The sequence below is a fragment of the Anolis carolinensis genome, chromosome 1, assembly GCF_035594765.1.
Source record: "Anolis carolinensis isolate JA03-04 chromosome 1, rAnoCar3.1.pri, whole genome shotgun sequence".
Taxonomy (NCBI): domain Eukaryota; kingdom Metazoa; phylum Chordata; class Lepidosauria; order Squamata; family Dactyloidae; genus Anolis; species Anolis carolinensis.
Window position 1 is genome coordinate 102,261,663 of NC_085841.1, and position 16,003 is coordinate 102,277,665.

Here is a 16,003-nt window from a genome sequence, read left to right on the forward strand (position 1 = left end):
TAATACCTTGCTAGAAAATTATGGTGTCATGCAGATTTAGTTCTTACTTGTTTCTGAGTAATTTAATTGAAGTAATTCACAGGGACTGAATTGTTTTAAATGGCATGGACTTTTTCTTACAGCTACTTTTTTCTTTTGGTTTGGATTTTTAGGAAACCTACCTCTAGTTTAACCTGAAGACTTTTTCACCTGAAGTTCACCTGAATTTTTAGTAATACAGCTATTTGTTTGTGTGAAAGCCTTGTTTTTTTTAAAACTTCTTCTAGAGGTGCATCTACACTGTAGAATGAATGCAGTTTGACACCACTTTAACTGCCATGGCTCAATGCTGTGGAATCCTGGGAGTTGTAGTTTAGTGATTGTAGTTTAGTGAGGAAACAGCTCAATTTGGTAGAGAAGCCCAAAGACCTTTTAAAACTAGGTGATCTATAACTAGTTAGGGAAGTCATTTTGTATAAAGCTACTATACCAAATAACAGAATTTACCCAATACAGGGCTAGTTTGATGACTGCAGTAAGCAGTGAAAAGTGTGGCATATTTAGCTCATGATTTAAGGATAATTGGTTTAAAATATTTTCATAGCAGTCATGTGAGTAATTCATGTCAATTCACATGTGCCAGAGCATTCACATTTATATTGGTATTTGTTAATGTATTTATGTATCACAAGTTAGAGGCATTGTTTTACAGTGACTCTCTTCATGGAGGAGCAAATCCAGAAGATGATATTTGGGAATCATGTTAAATTCCTCGGCTGCAATCCTGTGATACTCCTTAGTGCTCTACTTTGTCCACAGTGCTAATAAACATCAACATGAGACCACTGGGAGAAATGGTCTGGAAATTTGGGTTTTGTTGTCACCAATATATTGAAGACACTCAACTTGATTTCTCCTTCCTACCACACTCTTAAGGAAGCTGTTCTAGTGTCTGGGATTCGTAATGAATTTGATTAGATCAAAGGAAACATTAATCCAAACAAGTCAAAGGAAAGTTGATCACTATGTAGGGATACAGCCTATCATAGATGGAGTTAAACTCCTGAAAATGCAGGTTGATAGTTTGAGTGTACTTGTTGACTTCAGCCTTGAAGTGGGTAAAAGCATTCCTGCAGCAACCAGAAATACTTTTACCCATTTAAACCTAATGTGCCAGCTGCACCTATCCTAGAGACACCTCATCAGACCATGATGGTATATATCTTTGAGCTATCCCATTTGGATTATATGTTATGTGCTCTGCATGGGGATATCTTTGAAAGTGTATTTGGAAATTTCAGCTAGTACAAAGAGCTGCAGCCACCATGTTAATTGGGGCTGGTCCAATGGACCATACTGCCATACTGGTCCCCTGTTACAACAGTCCCATTGACCACCAGTCTGTTTCTGGGCAAATTTCAAGGTGCTGTTTATGACCTAGAAATCATCATACAGTTTATATCCAGGCTATCTGATACATTTCCTTATATGAGCCTGCCAGTGCCTCGACCCTCACATCCTCATGAGAGGTCTTTAACTCGTATCCACCACTTCCATGGACCTGGCTGATGGAGACCCAATATGGTGGCTGCCCTAGGCTCTGGCAATCCTTTCCTCATTCCCATCCTTCCCTTAATAGGAAAGGACTTACTTATTCCAACAAGCTTTTGGGAATTGAAGCTGTTTAAAGAAAGTGCCTTTAATAGATTGTGGTGCTGTTTTGATTTTCTTGTTTTTGAATTACCTTTACCAATTCTAATTGTATGATTTATAATGTTTTTGTGTTTTCCCATTTAAAGTGTTTTAATTACATTATATGTATTCTAATTTGTAAACTAGTTTGAGTGTCAGTTTTGGGGAAAGGTGGGTAGAAATGATGTTGTTGATGAGTAGAAGACAATCTGTAGTAGGTGTCATGTTATCTTTCTCTTTAACTCATTGCCTTTTGTTGCTCCTCTCAAAACTGCTCAAAAAGTTGAAAGGATTTACAGGTTCTTAGAAATAGTGTAGGATATGGCATAGAAGATTGCTGTGACAAAAAAAATTGGACAAGGATGTGTTGCATGAATGGAGTTCCCCTTCACCTGATTTATTTAAATATTTTTTATTATTATTTATACCCTGCCTTTCTCCCTGAGGGGACTCAAGATGGCTAACAACCACACACTTTGATCAATTTAAAACAAAGCAAATTCAAAAATGAAAAAATAAATAGTACTGCTTTTCTGGTTAATATGAAGTTGAAACATAATAAATACAATTAAAATGCACTTTATACACACACACACACACCCCGAAATACCACCCACAAGCTCCCCAGCAGCGTGCCCCTTATCCTTCCCCAAATACCTGTCTGCAGAAAAATGTCATGACCCACCTGTGGAATGCCAGCAAGGAGGGGCCATCCTGGTCTCTCTTGGGAGGTAGTTCCACATCTCCCATGTCCCCACCAGACACACTTAAGTGCCCCCGCCCCCGAGTGGATTGTAAATGTCTACCAGGTTCATAGAAAGAGATACAGTCCTTCCTGGATCTGAGCCATAGAGGGCTTTGTAGGTCAAAACAAGCACTTTTGAATCTTTGGTTATTGTTTCTCTGCAAAGCAACAACATGGAATGGTTGCAAGAGAAACCCATTAAATGAGAAGAGTGGTGCTTCAGTCATTCCTAAATCTCCCATAGTTCTACTTTCCACTGTTACTTCATTTTCCAGACTTCGGTTTGTATTCAATTTGAGTGTTGTTGTTTTGGTAAAATGTTTATCAAATCACATATATTTCAGTTAGTAGTTTGGTAGTTAGTTATTGACTGTGTGGGAATGGTCAACTACAATTCAAATATAACAACCTGTAAAAGTCATAGGAATCAACTGTTTACTTAGTATGTTAGAAAGAAGCACTTGTTAAAGAAAAGCGGGGGGGGGGGGGGGGGGTTGAGTAAGTACCGAGTGCTGGTACTGTTTATGCAGTGCAAAAGCCAAAATATGTTCAACATTTTTTATTTGTATACATGCGGTCATCTTGATTTCAGAGTTCAGTTTTGTATCAACCACATTAAAGTCCAAAGCTGTCGAATGGTTGCTTTGTTGTGTTTCATCTTGCCTTGATTTTTATCATATTAAATTTACCCTTCCACATGTTTGTAGGAAAACGGTTTAACAGATGACATTGGAATATCAATTTGGAAAGAACACGTTTTCCTATCCCATAGTGCTTTGCTGGCAAAGAGCTGCCAAGCTGCCATGGAACTGGCAAAACATGATGTGGAGACCCAGAATAAGGCCTTTAATTATGGGAAGCACATGTCTATGAGTCGTAAGGTATGCTTTTTCCAAAAGTTGTTCTAGATTTAGGCATTGCTTTCTATTGTACCTGTATAGATACATGATGTTAAAAACCATAGCACTGATGTGCAGCTCTTGGGATTCTGACTGGAAAATTCCATGTTAAAAGATAAGTACAGTATATCTGTAGTTTTCATCTGTATTAAATGACACTTGCACTTCTAATTGCTTTAAAATCATAAACACAATTATTGTAAGTGCACACTTATGTTTATTTCGGCATGCAATCGCTTTTTCTTCTATAGAAAGTCAACAATTGATTGAGAAGCAGCCATGTTGTCTTGAATACTATATTTCTCCTTCCCAAAGAAAAACAGAAGATGTTACATACAAGCCACATGAGAAGACTTGCATATGTATTGCACAGGGCATACATGCCCAGGAAAGCAAAGATCACCCATTGGATGTAATGAGATTTGCTTTGGACTCCATGATTAGATTACTATGTTTTCCATCTATAATAACCAAATAAACATGCCCAACAGTTTTGTCACAATTAAGTACAGTAGAGTCTCACTTATCCAACATAAACGGGCCAGCAGAATGTTGGATAAGCAAATACGTTGGATAATAAGGAGGCATTAAGGAAAAGCCTATTAAACATCAAATTAGGTTATGATTTTACAAATTAAGCACTAAAACATCATGTTAGACAACAAATTTGACAGAAAAAGTAGTTCAATATGCAGTAATGCTATGTAGTAATTACAGTATTTACGAATTTAGCACCAAAATATCATGATATATTGAAAACATTGACTACAAAAATGCGTTGGATAATCCAGAACGTTGGATAAGCGAGTGTTGGATAAGTGAGACTCTACTGTATTACCAAGAGAAAGAAGTGAGAATGGGTGCTAATTGAAACAGGTTGGGTCAAAAGGACAGGCAGGAAGTTTAAACCTCTTTGAATCATACCTCAAGTTATTTTTTTTCTTTGTGAAGCATTGTTATTCACTTCAGAGTAATGCCTTTGAAGACACTGTAATAAGAGCAAAATCTGTCCTCAACAATGGGTCATCTCTCATTCACCAAAAGGATAGCACAGGAAGTAGTCTTTGCCTTAAACAGTTTTGTTTGTCCTCAGATGCTATGCATTCAATCAATCAATTGGATTTATCTATGTATAGATTCACTCTTCAACAATTTATTAAATGGGTCTGCTCTAGCTTTGAATATCCAATATGATTCAACCATTTGTATAGCAGTGTATAAATGCAGACTTGCTCTTTCAACCAGACACTCATAGTCTTGCCAATCTATTTCCGAATATGGATATTAAAAGGTTTGCTAATTACAGCTAACATTCTGCTGATATGAAATGGGTTTGATCCCAATGAAATAGTCAGGAATAGCTTAATCCTGAGTGGTGTTATTTTGTTGGAGTTTCTTTGTGTGACTACTTTACATCTTTTAAAATGTATTCATCTCATTATTGATGAAACTAATTTTACTATAAAGAGTAATTTTTATTGAATGCAATGTTTGATCCATTATCTTTCAGCTAAATGTCGACATTCAACCATTTTTTAGTGAAAGTTCTAATGACTCTGTGGCCTTCAATTTAAATTCTGCTCCAGTTATCTTGCATCAGGAATTAATTGGAAGAGAAACCTGGATTAAGCAGGTTAAAGAGGTAAGCAAAAACCCATATACAGAAATGAATTGACTGCTGTATACATAACGCTAACAAACTGTAAATTGGCTTGTTTCAAACAACCATAATTAACATTAATCACAATTTGTTGCTTCAAAGTTCCTCACAATTAGCCTGAAGGAGGATGGAAGGACACAAGCCCATGAACTTTCCGATTCCATTAAAATGTCATATAGTGTGGATCTGAGTATTCATTATTAGAAAATAATATTACTGTTATAATTATTCATTTTTCTCACTAACATATGGTGCCAAATTTATTTTTTAAATCTCTATTTTGTGAGTGTGTATAATCTAGTTCCTAGGATAATAAAGTGTTGGAAGAAATAAATAAAAATTTAAACATGTAACTTCTCTATTTTTTTTTTTAATCGAGGACAATTTTGTTAAGTTCTTGTGAGGATTCATGTCAATAGACTCCACTGAATTTTGTGAAACTAGGTGATTAAATTTTATTTTAAATAAGGAAGTGTTCTGTTCCACTACTCAAATAAAACAATGGTTTTAGTTTTCCAACAGCTAAGCACTTTCTAAGGACAGAGTAGGAAAAAACACAAGGGAGAAACTGCTCGTGCATTTATGATGCATGAAATATGACTTTGACAAGGATGAATGCACGAGCACGGTTTCCTTCTCATGCTAGCCTTGTACGTCTTCCTAAATTGTACGATGCCTGTAAACAGTGGGAATCTACCCCTTTGTTTTTTCTTTCAATACAAAAGGGGGGAGGAGACACTGTTTGCTCCTACAGTGCATTCATCCCTCATCCTCCCTAATGCAGTCCTAAAGTAATGCTGAAAAATGCTATGGGACATATTTAAACTGTCCATAGATTTATCACAGTCACTGTCTTGTAGACACAGGAGATAATCCTACACATATAATGGTATTTAAACCATCTTACTTGTATTCCACTTTCTGAAGTAGGCTGTCAGCAGCAGTGTTAAACTCCTGACAGGTAATGTGCAGCTTTGTTTCAGGTCTTTCCTGGTGTTTGTTTTGAAAGGTAACCACCACCCCCCCCCCCCAAAAAAAAAAAGATTCTCATACCAGTTCAGATTCTTCATACTTAGCTAGTGAACAAATGTTTAACACTTGTTCTTTTATTATTAAAGGCTCGAACTAAAGGGAACTTAATAGACTACAGTAAGGTAAGTGAATATCATATTGATTTGGGTTTGGTTTTATTTTTTGATGTATGCACACTGGTAGACAAACTAGATGGCATAGTAATTTCTTAAGGAACACGGAAATTCTCAACAAGGTTTGAGAACTGGACATTTTCAAAGAAAGAGCATTTAAAAGTGTGCTGAACTATTTTAATAGTATTGTTTTAACCAACTTTTATCATTTTATTTTATTTTAGTTTTAATAGTGTGAATAATGTATTTCAATTCAAATGTTGATATTTGTGTGTTTTAACTACTGTTGAATCTAGTGCACCATCAAATCTAATGTGCACCTCAATTTTCAAGACCCTGAAACCAAAAAAAAGGGATTGCTAGCAAAGAGTTACGAGTTGGGTCGATACAGGGAATGCCGTGGATGTAGCGTACCTGGATTTCAGTAAGGCCTTCGACAAAGTCCCTCACAACCTTCTGGCAAACAAACTAGTAAAATGTGGGCTAGACAAAACTACAGTTAGGTAGATCTGTAATTGGCTAAGCGAACAAACCCAAAGGGTGCTCACCAATGCGTCGTCTTCATCTTGGAAAGAAGTCACGAGTGGAGCGCCGCAGGGTTCTCTCCTGGGCCCGGTTCTGTTCAACATCTTTATTAATGACTTAGACGAAGGGTTAGAAGGCACGATCATCAAGTTTGCAGACGACACCAAACTGGGAGGGATAGCCAACACTCCAGAAGAAAGGAGCAGAATTCAAAACGATCTTGACAGACTAGAGAGATGGGCCGAAACTAACAAAATGAAGTTCAACAGGAACAAATGCAAGATACTTCACTTCGGCAGAAAAAATGGAATGCAAAGATACAGAATGGGGGACACCTGGCTAGACAGCAGTACATGTGAAAAAGATCTTGGAGTCCTTGTGGACAACAAGTTAAACATGAGCCAGCAATGTGATGCGGCTGCTAAGAAAGCCAACGGGATTCTGGCCTGCATCAATAGGGGAATAGCGTCTAGATCCAGGGAAGTCCTGCTCCCCCTCTATTCTGCCTTGGTCAGACCACACCTGGAATACTGCGTCCAATTCTGGGCACCACAGTTGAAGGGAGATGTTGACAAGCTGGAAAGCATCCAGAGGAGGGTGACTAAAATGATCAAAGGTCTGGAGAACAAGCCCTATGAGGAGAGGCTTAAAGAACTGGGCATGTTTAGCCTGCAGAAGAGAAGGCTGAGAGGAGACATGATAGCCATGTACAAATATGTGAGGGGAAGTCATAGGGAGGAGGGAGCAAGCTTGTTTTCTGCTGCCCTGCAGACTAGGACACGGAACAATGGCTTCAAACTACAGGAAAGGAGATTCCACCTGAACATTAGGAAGAACTTCCTCACAGTGAGGGCTGTTCGGCAGTGGAACTCTCTCCCCCGGACTGTGGTGGAGGCTCCTTCTTTGGAGGCTTTTAAACAGAGGCTGGATGGCCATCTGTCGGGGGTGCTATGAATGCGATTTCCTGCTTCTTGGCAGGGAGTTGGACTGGATGGCCCATGAGGTCTCTTCCAACTCTACTATTCTATGATTCTATGATTCTAAATTGTGGAGCCAGTGGGGGCGAGCCTGGCTCTGGCGAGCTGGCAGGCCCCGGGAGCAGAAAAAGAGGAGCCGGCAGGGAGGCTAGCAAGCGCTCCTGCTGCCTCTCCTGTGTTAGCCCACCCACCCACATATTGACACTTTACTGGATTATGTGATTCTAAGGCGCACACCTATTTTGGCATGGTCTTTTGGCCAAAAAAGGTGCATCTTATATTCGCGTAAATATGGTATATTACAGGTAGCATTTGTATATGTATAGTATGTATTTATTCCAATATGTAAGCTGCAATTAAGAAGCATAAAATATATCATTCAAGCTCTCAGAGCTCCACTGGCTTCTTAATCAGATGTTTAAAAATCATACAGGGGAAGAAAAATGACAGAATTCCAGGACAGCATTTATATCTATCAGCTGTTATGTTGTAGTTAAGTTGGTCTGGAGGGATCTCAAGACAGGTAGAGGGCCACTCCCTTTCTTGGCCGTGTGGTGACTGAGACAAAGGCCAATAAAATGTAAATTCCATTAGCAGCAGTAAAGTAACTTCTCTTGAGATCAAGGCTGGAAGTTTCATGCCACCTATGCCTTCTAGTCCCATTCCCTATATTTATGAAATATGCCGGGCTTCAACATCAATACATTTATAGACTCAGTTTTTATGTTCTTGGAAAGGGATGAACTATTGTAAGCCCTCCAAAGACAAATTGTGATGCTATATGAATCTGTAGCACAAGCAATACTCTCATGTGGTTACATATTGTACATTGCAATGAGAAAACTGCTTTTCAGGAAGATTACTTCTTTAAACTATATGTTATGGTTGAGCCTTATGGCTCCGATACTGGGAGACGAGGTCGTAAGACTCCTCGAGAGTCAGACTCTCTTGAGGAGCGCGAAAGGAAACGGCTCCGAGACTTATTTGCAGAACCAACGGACGAAGACTCCTTTGAGGGTTTTACCGAGGGAATGGAGGAAGAGATGGTTAGCTCAGAGGAGGATGACATGGAATGGACTCGTGTGAGGGAGGATTTGGGTGTCACCGGCAATGATAGCATGGGAGGCGACTGGCGGGTTGCAGGATCGGACCCGTGGACGGGCTGGAGGGATGGAACGGGATCCACAGCTGGGGATGCTGTGGGGCGTAGTCAAAGGTGTTTTAGCTCTGATGAGGATGATGATGATGAGGCACCTGGAATTAGGATAGCAGCTGACAGCGATGAGGAGTTATGAACTGGGATAAAATGGGGTTTAGGATCAATGGCTAATTGCGTTGGGCAAGGTAATCTGGATGAACGCTTGGGCTCTTGTTGGGGAACTTCCTGAAGACGGGTGTGATTCGTTGCTGAATACGTAAGTTACCAAGGACACTGGGCATAGACGGCGGGAGGAACTGTGTGGGGTTTTTCTGTGCAACTTGTGTTTAATCTTGATAGCTTGGACCTCCGTCGTCTTTTTGACGGACATTAATTGCCTACTCTGGATTGACGCTGGACTGACTGACTGACTACGACCTCGAACTATCCCTTCTGTGGCTATCGGTGGAACTGGTGAACTAAAGATGTCTGTACCTGGCTTTCGACCTTGGACCGGATTGGGACCCTGCTGACCGCTGCTACCCTGATTGATGTGTTTGGACCCGGAGTTCGCTCGTTGCACGGAGGAGTAACAACTTAGTTACTCAATCGTAGCTTTTGAGTAGCAGAGAAGAATCTGCTGCCAGTTATTTGTGTTTCATTGAATCTTTGTTTACCAACCTTTGTTTGTTTAAAGTGCCAGGCTGAAGTAAGCATTTTTGATTTAACCCGGATTAAACTCCTGTTTAATCCGGTTTATCTTTTGAACCGTTTTTAGTATCTTTTCACATTGAAGGCAAGTGTTTGCCGAGCCCTTTGTTTCTTACGGGCATTTTTTGGTTCTGTAACTTTAATAAACTGTGTTGAACCTTATTTGGTGGCGTTCTGTCTTTGACACTATAGCATTAATGCCTTTAGTACATGTTTGTATGTTACAGAAATATTTCATGAATAGGTTATTAGCAGTGAAAATAACTGTTGTATATGAAATCTTTAAAGTTGTTATGTTTGTTTGACTGCTTTTTAAATTCTTTGCTGATACACCATCATATATGTGAATTCCAGAAGTAGAGTGACATTGACTTATTGTGTTACTGAGAGTGTGTTACTGAAGAACTCATAGTATGATCTAATTTTATCTTTGGTCCAGATCATTTTCATATCCCTGCTCAAACATTTGAAAATATCCTTCAGTCCTTACTGCTAGGCACAAATAAAATACGTTTACTGTTTAATAGCTATATCTTGAGAATGTGATCACATCACAAAAATAATCCTTTATAATCATATGTATAGTTTAAAACTTGGATGGAGCTTCTTTAATATCACCAGTGACCCAAGGTTTTATTGATGCTTCTCTAGAGTTTGCACCAACTGAAGAGAAAGCAGGAGAAGAGAGTTATAATTAGGGAGTGCAGGTTTAGTGCCATGATCATGATAAAGGTTATGAGACTTGAACTGATTCTGCAGATCAATTTCAATTTGAGATAGATATGATGTGATGTTAAGTTACTGCATACTATACATACTCACATTTTAAATTCACAAGTGAATAATTTATTTTATGTCCTCCCATCCCATTCCCAAAGCATTTTGGGAGCATGTGTATTACTGTCATAAGTCCTTATTGCCTAAAAAGTTCATTACATTTTGTAATATCCTTTCCGTGTAGTCACCCCCTCCCCCCCCAAAAAAGGTAACATTTAGATTCTGCAATTAGAAGCCATTTACTCACATGCAATTAATCAGTATCTAAATACTCCTGTCTTATACTGGAAGTATGGTGACCGCATGCAGACAGATTATTGATCCATCATCAGGCTGTTTGATGGCCTGTTCCAAAGACTAAAGAAGGGAAAAGGGTATGGGAATAAGGATTATTACATAAATCTTTAAGGGAGTGTATGTCATCCTGCTTAGAAACTTGTCTTCTTATATGATCCTTCCTTCTGATCAGATCAGGGAAAGAGCAAAACTGATTTTGGCTATAGGTGAAGAATTGCAAAGAATTCTAGCAAGTGTAATGTAACAAATGCAGCTGGATTTGGATTCACAAAGTTCTCTAATTTGGAAGAGCTCTATTCCAAGGGAAACTCAGAAGTTGCATCATTATGTGCAATGTGTTACAAGGCTTAACAAGTAGCAGTTCAGCTCTACCATAAATATCAACATGCACTTTGCCATCCAGCTGATCATATCTGCCCTTCTCACGTTTGAAATGTAATGCTATAGTTAGTACATTCCTCATACCACATTGCTGTTGGCAAATGGACACTTCTCCCAAACCCTAACAATGTAGGAAGGAATCCTAACAACAGCAACCAACAGCAGCATCACTGGCCTAGGAAATACGTAGTCACTGATGTGTCCCACTTTGCATTAAGTCAGACAAAGGCAGAAGGAATAGTCATTCACAAATGTCAAAGTCCAGATTCAAACTGGCTTGTAAAGGGGAGGCAAAGTTATAATCTTTGTATTATCATAAAGAGGTTAGTTTCTAAATATTTTGGAGTCTACAGTATCTTTCCAGTTCTGTGCTTTGCCAGGAAGAGCTGTGTTATACTATAGCCAAAGAGCTGTGTAAAGTGAAGCATTTAAAATAAAGAGTTGTCCAGCTGCCATTTTAAAGAGAGGAAGAGACTAGCGTGCAATCACTGATCAAATTTATAGCAGCTAATGCTGACACCTTCAGTAACAGGGAAGTGTAAACGTATTAGCTATGAAGTGTATTGGCCCTATTTCAAGGTAACATTTTGATAGTTTAAATATCAGCACTTAGTGAGGCAGAATGTTCCCCACAAGAGAAAACAAATTTAGAAAAGCCAACACATAACATGGCAAACACTTAATGCATTAGTTAGTTCTTTGACCACAAATCAATGTTGTGTTTGCTTTTTGCTTTTGCTTTTTTAAAGCAAGTTATGAGGGTGGCTGTAGGTTAGCTTCTAAGAGCAGGGCATCTGATTTTATGGCAGGACACCTGAGAACCAGAATAGAACATTTTAAAAAATATTATAGCGCAGGGATTCTGCTTTTAGTAAGAATGTAAATTCTGATAACAACGGGGAAATTATTTTTGTTATGAGTAAGCTATGAGGCTTTCTGCTTGGGGATAGTTTAAAAATCATCTGCTTTGCTCTAAAAAAGGGCTTGGCATGGTTAGGTGAAAAACCAGAGTGGTGGATGACTGAAAGGTATTGCGTGTACTTGAGAGATTATAGCTTTATATGTTTGTTTTCCTGAGTTTGGTAAAGGGCTAAAGTGAAACTTTTTGAACTTTAAATGTCATGATACAACCAAAAGAAACCAAAAGAAAACTACAGCTATGAAAGAAGAAAGGGATCTAAGAAAGGAAAGATAGCTTTGATCTATTCCCTCATCCCTGTGCTCTGGAGGTTGCTAAAAGTGCCCTTTGTGATGGTCTCTAAAGCTCTGGAATTATATTCTGTTCTGTAGTAGAACTAGAAGCCAAGCTGAGTTTTTCTCCCAAGTTAAAAAAATAAAAATAAAACTTAGGTAAGCAGTAAGCTACAAGTTCACATACTATTAGTCACTGGTGATGCCCTAAATTAACATGGGCCACAGTTAGTTAACATGGGCCTAATCTGCCTTAGTTAAAACCTTCCAAAAATATTATAGTGGTATAAACATCGCAAAGCAATAAACTTAAAGGGGATCTAAGAATTGTTAGTTTCTCAAAGTAGTATCCAGCCTGGCCAGAAGGTTCTGTTATAACTCTGAACATGTTCGAAAACAGAAGACAAAGGATTTCTGCTATTCAAGAAGGGAATTATATAACTCAGAGTTATCTGTGGTCTGGTGCTGGTCCACAAGCAATTTGCTGTAAACCTGTGTCAAAGAAAAAAAACCTGTTGAAGCCAATGGGTGCAAATATGGTGCTGTTCTTGGTATATTGGAGGGAAAGACCCTCTCCCATCGGAGAACTGAAGCAATATTGGTGTACCTATACCTGTACCTGAAAAAGTAACAAGTAGTTGACAAATCTGTACCAAGGAGATTTGGAAACATCTCAGCTGGAACATATCCATTGAGAACTGTTGAATTACTGTTCAGGAACTGATTGGGTAGATCTGTTCCAACTGGAACTAGAAAATAGATTTAGGGCCCTTCTACACAGCCATATAACCCAGAATAGCAAGGCAGAAAATCCCACAGTATCTGCTTTGAACTGGGTTATGAATACTGCCATGTATTCCAGTTCAAAGCAGATAATGTGGGATTTTATTCAGTTGTATGGAAGGGGCTTTAGGCCATATATCTTTTTTCGTATGTCAGAAATTTTGGAAACTATTTTGCAAGAAGAGACATGAGCATCCATAAATTACTTCTTGACCATATATTTTATTGACCATATTATTTTATTGAAAGATTGCTTAAAATGGGGATTTGTGCCTGATAAAGTATGTCTAAGCTGATCATACATCAAAATTAAGTCATGTTTGCTCTCTGTGGCAATTCTCCTGTTGTTGTTCATGTGCTGAGGCTTAACAAGTGTTCAAATCATCCTGTTTAGGCAGACATATCTGTTGGAAAATTGTCATTCCTCGTACTTTTTGATGCTGTTTTAGTCTAGTGGATTTTAAAGTCTGTCTTATTTTGTTTATGCCAATATATGGCAGCAGCCTTAGGTTATTTAAAATGAAGTAGAATGTATGTAAATAGGTAAAAGTTTGGTATATATAATGCAAGCACATTTTGATAGAGAAGTTACAGAAGTTCAGCTTGCTCTTTCTGCTGAATGTAATCATTTGTAAGTGTATAATGAGTGATGGTTATTTACCACTTCTTTAAAAGGGAGATTTCTAATCCACTTCATATTAACATCAGATGAGATATAATGTTCTCATATGTTCAACAAAATAGCAGCTTTTTTGCAAAATTTGAGTCCTTGCTAATTGCAAAATTGTAGAAAACATTTGTGGTATCAAACTGGCTGTTTCTTACCTGGTTCCATATATCTTGAGTTAGTGTGCCTAGGCTTAAACACTAGGCTTAATTAATCTTGCAACATGCTTGCTTATCATAAAAACATATTTTCCCCCAAAGTGTAGTACTAAGTAGTGTGAGAAATTAAATGTTTTATGAATTGGGACATGAGCACTTAAGTACTATGCCATGCTAGGAATTGAGTTCATCTTCAAATATACATAATTAATTCATTTAAATTACATGTTTAGATAAGAAAAAGCATTTATTATATATAACTTCTCCTACTGATTTAAAATAGATGACTCTTTAAATGAGTGTGGTTTCCCAAGTTATTTTCAGATAATTTAGACATATCGTCCTACTGAAGATATATAGTCTTAAGCATTTCTATAAAATTCCTATCTGTTTTGGTTTGTTTCATTCATAAGGCCCTACTTTCTTTTTCAAGCTCCTCTCCTGAAAATTGGTGCTTTTCCGAATGTGCTTTTTCGTTCTGGGTCCAAAAGAATAAAAATTTCGGACCATTGGCCAACCTGGGCGTCCTTCCCAGGCTCACCTTCCTCTCAGTTTTAGGGCTAGAGGGGTGAAAATTGCCACACATGGGAGGGCACATCTACCACTCTTCGTCAACCAAGTTTTATAATGTTTGGGTTAACTCCTGATTTTTAGGGATTTTTTTTCTTTCTATAAATAAAATGTCCTTAAAACATGGCATGGTTTGTACTTATAGCCTTCATTACGATCTGGATTAAAAGCATCAAAGTTACTTAAGATACCAGTATTTCTGTGATGTTTTCCTCTCCATCTGTAGAAGAGAGGAGAGTTTAAAGACAGGGCTTAAGATACCACTAATTCTGAGATGTTTAACTCTCCGTCTACAGAAGAGAAGTGAGTGTAATGATAAGGCTTAAGATTCCACTAATTCTGAGATGTTTTACCCTCCATCTGCAGAAGAGGAGTGCAAAGACAGGTCTTAAGATTCCACTAATTCTGAGATGTTTTACTCTCCCTCTGCAGAAGAGAAGTGAGTGTAAAGACAGGACTTAAGATTTTACTAATTCTGAGATGCTCAACTCTCCATCTGCAGAAGAGAAGTGAGTGTAAAGACAGGACTTAAGATACCATTATTTCTGAGATGCAGAGTGGTGGTGGGCAAGACAAGGCAGACAGCAAGCAAGGCAGATGGTGTTCTCCTCTTATTGGCCCGACAGGCAGAGCTCAGTGGTCTGAAAAGCAGGCAAGCAACTGGTACCTGCTCCCGCTTTCTTTCCTACTGAGCTTATTTCCTTTCAGTGGAGGGGTTCTCATTTTGGGCTCATGCCCAAAACAAAAGGAACAAAAAAGAAAGAAAGGATAAAACAGGTACTGGCGCACACCACTAGTATATACTCATGTATAAGTCAACATCATGTATAAACCAAGGTCAGGTTTTGGGGTCAAAATTATGGATTTTGATATGACCCATGGATTAGTCGAGGGTCATTCTGCAGAGAGGGGGAAGCACCAGTGTTGTCTCGGGACCAGTTGCCCTGGCTGCAGTTACTGCCATTTCTCCATCCTGGCATTCAATAGGGCCAGAAGCAGCACCATGGCAAAGAGATTAGACTGAGCTTGTGCTTTTTGAGGTTCTCCCAGGATGGACTAAGCTGTTGCCTTTCACCACTCTACTCAAAGAAGGAGATGGTTCCTTTTATGATATGTCTTAAGGTACAGTACATATATTGACCCATGGATAAGTCTTCCCAGATTTTGGGAGTTTATTTTTTATTAATATTTTATACATGAGTATATAGATAACTTGAATACTGAAGGAAGAAATACTTGTAGACTTTTCTTTAGCTGCATATCTATATCTTTTTCATTTAAAAAACCCTCTGAAAATAGCCACACTGGGTTAAAAAAAAATTAAAATTGAAAATACTAAATCTAATGTAGTGTAATGCCTTCATTAGTGAATGCAAAGGTCACAAAATATTGTGAAAGCTTTCGATGTCTTCAGAACTCTGCAGGCTACATCTTTCCATCTTCCTTTATATCAAGACTAATCAGATAGAAACCCCATTGCTTCAACAGCAGCCACATTGGTGCAACCCATGTCTTCATGAAAATTTAACAGTTGTTGGTTCATCACAAGTCTCCAGAGTTCGCCTCCTCTATCCTTTTTTCTGGGCCATTTTTAACCCAAATGAAACCTTCACCAGTCCCCAGAAAATAGTTAAAAATGAAACCAGAAGTGACACCATGTCAAGAGGAGCACTGTGGCCTGCTGGGATTGTAGTGGCACATTTCTTCA

At 38.5% G+C, this 16,003-nt stretch overlaps 2 protein-coding genes across 4 annotated transcripts in view; both read left to right on the plus strand.

Moving 5' to 3' along the window:
* pdss2 (decaprenyl diphosphate synthase subunit 2) overlaps window positions 1–16,003 on the plus strand; it is a 128,633-nt gene that overhangs the window by 97,256 nt on the left and 15,374 nt on the right. For 2 of the 3 annotated variants that reach the window (XM_062980209.1, XM_003215631.4), the window contains 3 exons: window positions 3,124–3,297; window positions 4,826–4,957; window positions 6,094–6,129. In XM_062980209.1, the coding sequence (XP_062836279.1) occupies window positions 3,124–3,297; window positions 4,826–4,957; window positions 6,094–6,129 (342 nt within the window). Of the gene's footprint in view, window positions 1–3,123; window positions 3,298–4,825; window positions 4,958–6,093; window positions 6,130–9,120; window positions 9,634–16,003 lie in introns of those variants that run through there. The other variant, XM_008120784.3, reaches the window with a different exon arrangement.
* Window positions 1–16,003, plus strand: part of LOC134298835 (uncharacterized) — a 483,127-nt gene that overhangs the window by 39,200 nt on the left and 427,924 nt on the right. The window lies entirely within an intron of this gene.